The following is a 6,770-nucleotide window of genomic DNA, read 5'->3' as shown; positions in this document are numbered from 1 at the left end:
AGCATCGGTTTGGCCGAGATCCGTCCGGGCCGCTCTCAGCTCTGGGTTGGCTGGTGTTGTTGTGTTCCTCGACCACCTTGCTTCACAACCCAGACGTTTAGGTATTTTTTTTGCTCCATCTTATAGAAGCTGTGCTTCAGCGTTTCTGCATCTGTCAACACACCAACATGAACCTGCTACGGTGGCGTGTTGCAGAGTGGGAAAGGGGGGTTTGTGTGGGTGGGTGTGTGTGTGGGGGGGGGGGGATGTAGGTCTTAAGCGGATGGTTTGTGATCATGGCGCTCAATTGTTGCTTTGTGAGGCAGGAGGCCCTGGAAGCGAGAGCGTGGACGTTCCACATGAAAGGAGAAGGCTATGTGGAGCAGAAGAGAGTGGCGTCTCCCTTGGAGGAAATGGAAATCCAGCGTTCACCCCGGGAGGAGAGCGGAGGTCTCTCTTGGAAAGAGAGTGGCTAGGCAGACTCTTGTGTAACTGGAGAAGAGGGGGAAGAGGGGGGAGGGGAGGGGAGGAGAGAGGGAGCTGGATGGATGGAAGGATGGATACAGACGGCAGCCAGAGTAAAAGGAGGTCTTGCATGACGGTAAGAGGGCTCTGCCCGGAGCGGGGGAGCGAACCCACCCCAGGAGGAGGGTGTGTTGAGAAGCCGGTGCTGCAGTCAGGGCATCAATTTTGTATAGGAAGTGGCTTGTTGGAAGCGACGCGTCAGTGTGGAGCACTTAGGCCGAGCGTGCCTCCTCTTTCTCTCTCTTTCTCTCTCTCTCTCTCTCTCTCTCTCTCTCTCTCTCTCTCTCTCTCTCTCTCTCTCTCTCTCTCTCTATCTCTTGCGCTCTCTCGTTCTCTTTTCTTTTTCTCTCTCTCTCTCTCTCTCTCTCTCTCTCTCTCTCTCTCTCTCTCTCTCTCTCTCTCTCTCTCTCTCTCTCTCTCTCTCTCTCTCTCTCTCTCTGTCTCTCTCTCCCTCCTGCCTGTCTGTGAGCGCTGTGGCGGGCTGAGGGCTGAGGGAGGGCTCTCTTCATGTGATGGGGGGGGAGGAGAGAGCTGCCAGTTGTGGAAGCATGTCCGACTCGAGCGCTACAGGACTCATCGCTAACAAGGTACCGTTGTGTTTGCGTGGCCGGTCTCTCTCCGTGATTTCTCCCTCTCTCTATGACTGTGTGTCTGTCTCTCCATTGATTTATCTGTCTGTCTTCGCTACCCCTTCCGCTTTGAGCCACCATCTCTCCCTAACTCTTCCTCTCTCTCTGTCTCTCTTTCGCTCCTCGGCTCTCTCTCTCCCTGTCCTATGTGTTGACACCTCGCCCCTCCAGTGCCTTCTCTCTCGCTCTCTCTCTCCTCCACCTCTCTCTCTCTTTCTCTCTTCTACCTGGCTGTTTCCTCCTGTACCCTGTACTCGCTCACTGCCTCAGCAGAAGTCTATTCTTGTTCACTCACTGTCAGCATCACCCCCCCCCACCTCCCTCCCTCCCCCCACCTCCCATCCTCCCGTCCTCGGACACAGGACATTCTGTCTCTCCGTCTCACTTCTGTGGACCTCAGCCGGCTTCTCAGCAGCTTGTTGTTGGTACATCTGTTGATTATCACCAGCACGAGGCGTCTTTAGTTTAAACCTTCATCCATCTCTTCTTCTTTCCTCTTTCTTTGAATGTCATGTCTGTAACCATATGAAGACACACTAATGTCAGGACACAGTTCTGTGCTTATCAAACCAAAAGGTTTCGACTGATGGAAATGGGAAGGCAGAGCATTGAATAGTGTTGAATTACGGTACATGTATGTGGTATTAAAGCTAGGGAGCTTACTCAGTCGTTGCAAAATAGTTGACGTTTTGCATGTTGTGACCTCCATAATATGCACTACAAGCTAATGCTGTCAATGATCTCTCTCCAATCGCAATGCTGAGCATATGAGTCAACAAAATTAGGGTGTATTTGTTGCAGCGGAAATTAAATTAGGCCACCAGTTCCCAGTGTTATTGGTGAAAACTGTTTTTATTATCTAAGACTCTGTTGAGCAAGAGAGATCCACCAGCTGCAACATGTGTCTACTGCCCTCTACTGGTGAGACATTCCCCTTGGTGAAGCAGTGTGACACAAAAAGGTTTGCTGCACATCTTGTTTTCTCCGTAAAAAAACAAAGGTGCCCTTCTTTTTTAAGTTCACAGCATGGATGTTCACTAATGTACCAGCAAAACGTTCGTCCTCACCCGGGCTAGAGGGTTTCGGCTTAGGGTCACTTCCTGGATGCTAGAGGGTCTAAGTTTAAGGCCATTTCCTGGATGTGTTTTGTGGTCAGAGGTTGGAGTAATTCAGGTTATCTTAAGTTCTACAATGAGTTACGGACTATTTCTCTGTGATTGTTGTCTTCTTCCCGTTGTCTTTCTATTTCCTTATTTGCTCCGAGCTCTTGAACACTCATCCCTTCACATGATCTTGCAGCCACATCTCCCAGATGGTAGTAGTCAGGCTATTGTAAGTATTTCTGCCACACTTGAATCGATCTCTGGCTGAATCCTTTTTGTCTCTCTCACAGTCACAGCATCACACTGCCAACGTGTCTGATCCCAGATGCCTGTTTTGTCTTTTCACTTCAACCACTCTGAAGGCGAAGCCATTCAAATGTGAATGCTCACCCACATACACTGACAAGTGAGGGCTAAGTTGCAGTGCAGAGAGAGAGAGTGATAAGCTTTCTACAAGAGGATCTGGGCTTCAGTCATTGTCCCCCCCACCGCCCCCCCCCCCTCCACCCACGCACCAAGTAGCAGAATCTGACTGTGAAGCAGGCAGGGAAGATATCAGGTAACACAAAGACAGAGCTCTTCTGGTTGGAACAAGACATGCTGGTCACAGCTGTGTCTTTGTGGCAGTTGAGCTGTTAGGAGTCAGTGGAACATGGATAGGTGACAGCAAGACGTTGTTCATCTCATCACCACACACAGACACACTATTAGAAGAAGAAACCCTGTCCCACAGTTTCTTATGTGACATCATGAGACATGTGTTCAGGCAATAAGACTTCAAAGGGGATGAAAGGCAACACATAAGCATACGGATTCTCTGCCTGAATATGGAATATTGTTACTCGTCTAAGATTCTCGCCGTCAAGTTTGTGTTTCTCAAATATATGCTATGTGTGTGTTGTGTGTGCAATCATCCCTGATCCTGTCGCTTAGCCAGTCTACCTATTTAGCATCGGCTAAAAACGCGCCCTCTTTCACTGGACCCCTATGTTAGGATTTTCAACACAGTCATCGACATTATATTTCCATGGTCGACAGTAAGAGGACCAGCGTCTAGCTAATTATGCTTTGTCTCTTCCTGTGGTGTTATCATCAGATGCTAGCTCCCCTCTGGCGCTCTTTGATATTTAAATGATACACACACACACACACACACACATATACACACACATACGCACGCACAATCGGTGCAGCCAGGCAGCTCAACAGGAATCATGGCGCAAAGAAAATGTAACATTTATGGGATTAAGGGAAGGGGGGGGGTGGATACGGGAGCCAGGTGAAAAAAGGGAAAGGGAGGAAGAGAGGAGAGGGAGTGGAGAGGGGAGGGGAGGGCTGCTGTTGTTATTGAGCTATATTTGGCAGTCCTGTGTGGGTGTATCCGTCTGGGTGTATCCGTGTGCGAGTTGTCCTTCCTTCCCTGGAAGCCCTGCCTGCACCCAGCAGGGACGGAGAGAGACGACCAGGGGGACTGGTGAGTGCATGAAAGGGTTCAGGGCACATCGACAGCGTATGTGGGTGTGTGTGTGTACACGTGTGTGGGACTCACACTGTCCAGCAAGTGCGATAAGGTGAGGGAGAGTGACGCGCTACTCTTGCTCATCAATTCTCGTCACGCTGAACTGTATCTTTCGATGTCTTTGACAACAGTGTTGGGGCGGGCTGCGCGCAAAGTTATTGCTGTGATTAATGACGACAAAGGCACAGAACAGGCACCGCTGACGGAGTCGGGCTCTGTGTCGCGTGTAAAGTACATTCTGAGTATCTGCTGCAAACCCCGACAGAATACCTCGCGAGCTGACCTTTGGGGGTTTCTCGGGCTCAGTACAGGAGCTGAGGTGCGTTCACCAGCTAGCTGGTACTTGGTATGTTGTTGCAGTGCTCACGCACAGGCTCCTCTGGGAGGGCTGCTTTGGAAAGCAAAAGGAAGCACCAACCTTAAGTCAGCTACAACATGGACCAGGGCATGTAGTCAGCTCAATGGTTATTCGGCAAAATAGCAGCCGGGTCCCACACCGCTGCAGTAATGGATGGCACCAGGAAGAGGTTGGAGGATCAAAACATGGAGGGGATTTGCAATCTATGGGAGTTTTGTGGACTTGACGTGTGCTAGCATTCTTCCCAAGAAGACAGCAGCGTTCTTTTGTGGTGGGCCTTGTCTGTCTTCACTTCCTCTGTGGGTGCAGGCTGTGCTGATGTCTTCTCTTTCCTCGCCTTGTCTCTCTCCCGTTGTACCATCCCCTCCCCCCGTCACCATATCCCCCTCTCCCTCCCTTCTTTCTCCTCCTCTCCTCTGTCCAGGGTTCAGCCGATTCCTACACGAGTAGACCTTCGGATTCCGACCTGTCCCTGGAGGAAGACCAGGAGGCGTCTCGGCGTGAAGCCGAGCGCCAGGCTCAGCTGCAGCTGGAGAGGGCCAAGGTCAGCTGGCACATTGTCAGAGTCAGCCCCGTGTTCTCTAGGCCTGTGGTCTCCAACGCTGGTCCTCACGGCCCACTGTCCTGTATGTTTCCCTGCTCCTAATTCAAATGCATGGGTCCTGATCAAGCTCTGTAGAAGCCTGATAAAGTACGGAGGTGTGCTGGAGAGGGGGAGCATCTAAAACATACAGGACCCTGAGGACCAGCGGATCATAACCTTCCAGTACGACATTTGTATAGATGTTTTTTGTTAACAATTTGATCAAATTTGCCGGTGTTTCTGCGCAGTCCAAACCAGTAGCTTTTGCAGTGAAGACCAACGTGAGTTACTGTGGGGCGCTCGATGACGAGTGTCCCGTCCAAGGTGCTGCCATCAACTTTGAAACCAAAGACTTCCTACACATAAAGGAGGTGAGCTGCGTTTTTCCCTCTTCCAAGCGTCTTCAAAGCTCTTTATTTCAAGTTAGGTACAAAAGCCTTTAGAGCAGGGATTCACCATTTGGCCGTGTGTTATTAGCTGCAGCGAGCGCATTGGTTCTCTCTCCTGTGTAGAAATACAGCAATGACTGGTGGATTGGACGGCTGGTGAAGGAGGGAGCGGACATAACCTTCATTCCCAGCCCTGTGAAACTGGAGGCCATGAGAATAAAGCAGGAGCTGAAACAGTCACAGAGGGCGTGAGTTCACTCTCACACCCTCGCCCTCCCTTTCTAATTGAGCGTCCCTCACTTCTTGACCCTCCCTTTCCACCACCATTCCCCACCCCCACCTCCCTCCCTCCGTCCTAATGGTAAACGTGTGTCAACATACTGGTAAACGTGTGTCAATATACTAACAGAAGCTCTCGTCTCTTTGTTGTTGTTGTCATGTCATGGTGTCCCGCAGGAAGGCTGGGAACGCCTCGTCCGGGGGCTGGAGACCACCACCATCTTCAGGTGAATAGCAGGAGGCGTGGCTAAGAGCTGTCTGTCCTGTGCTTGGCTCTAGGGGCGGCCAATCCCTGGTCCTGACAACCAATAGGATTCAGTCTTTGGTATTTGTCTGGGATGCTATTAGTCAGGTGATAAGGGGAGCTAATGTTGGACTGGATTGGTTATCAGTTACTCAGGACTTGATCCTGAATGGTTACCTCAGGCCTTCTTCTACACCATGGTGGTGAGGAGTAACTACTACCAACAGAATGTACCTCCAGTCTTCATGCACCACCACCAGAATGTACCTCCAGTCTACGGTGTCAGACAGCATGCTCACACTGAAAGGAAAGCGTCTCAATATGATGATCATTGACTGAGTAAATCTTTATAAACCCTTCCTTTTAAAGGTTTCATGAGCCTTAGCCGCCATCTCTCGCTAAAACATATCTTCTCTTGTTTTTGAAAGCCAAACAGAAGCAGAAACAGGTAAGTGTGTGTTTGCAGCTTCTCAGGTCGGCATGTGGACCAAAGTCAGGCATGCACACAGAGAGGATGACTAGCATTCTCTCCTCAAACACAAGCCTCAGAAGCACACACAGTTATCGTCTCATTGCATCACTCTGGTGGGAGGCTAGCCTCCCAGACCTGGCGCGAGGTGCACATGATGTGTGTGTGTGCGTGGGGCGCGGTGTCGGGGTGTGTTCCTGCCAGTATGTGTGTGCTGCTGCTCTGGCGGCGCGTCCGTGTGACGGCCTCCATGTTGTTCTTTCCGCCTTTGCAGACGGAGCACTTGCCGCCGTATGATGTGGTTCCTTCCATGCGGCCCGTGGTGCTGGTGGGCCCCTCCCTGAAAGGCTACGAGGTGAGAGGGGCCGGTCGATAGGGAGACATCCCCCCCAACACACACACACACACACACCATTCATTACACCATTAGCACACATGCAAAAAAATCCCAAACTCAAAGCCTTAGCCAGATCATATTACACACACACACAGAGATTAGGAATCAGATGTCTTTGCTCAGATGGAAGATGGAATTTAAATCTCTATTTTAGTATACTTTCCCGGTACAATATCCCATAGAATAATAATAGAATATGTTATATAAGATGGACTGAAATTAGCATTAGCATTAGCTTGATAAACCAACCTGCAGACTGACTTATAATGAACTAAATTCTCTGTGTATCTTTCTCT

The 6,770-nt window shown here is 50.3% G+C and overlaps 1 protein-coding gene across 1 annotated transcript in view; it reads left to right on the top strand.

The window, feature by feature from the left end:
* The first annotated feature begins 275 nt into the window (after positions 1–275).
* The window catches only part of cacnb3b (calcium channel, voltage-dependent, beta 3b), a 12,748-nt gene continuing 6,253 nt past the window's right edge, over positions 276–6,770 (top strand). The window contains exons 1-8 of the mRNA XM_084681368.1: positions 276–429; positions 3,664–3,710; positions 4,538–4,657; positions 4,945–5,067; positions 5,209–5,333; positions 5,542–5,591; positions 6,037–6,056; positions 6,352–6,432. Of these exons, the coding sequence (XP_084537494.1) occupies positions 276–429; positions 3,664–3,710; positions 4,538–4,657; positions 4,945–5,067; positions 5,209–5,333; positions 5,542–5,591; positions 6,037–6,056; positions 6,352–6,432 (720 nt within the window). The remainder of the gene's footprint in view (positions 430–3,663; positions 3,711–4,537; positions 4,658–4,944; positions 5,068–5,208; positions 5,334–5,541; positions 5,592–6,036; positions 6,057–6,351; positions 6,433–6,770) is intronic.

Source organism: Hypomesus nipponensis, chromosome 18, assembly GCF_054491055.1.
Source record: "Hypomesus nipponensis isolate SF chromosome 18, ASM5449105v1, whole genome shotgun sequence".
NCBI lineage: Eukaryota > Metazoa > Chordata > Actinopteri > Osmeriformes > Osmeridae > Hypomesus > Hypomesus nipponensis.
This window is presented reverse-complemented; position numbering and strand designations above follow the sequence as displayed.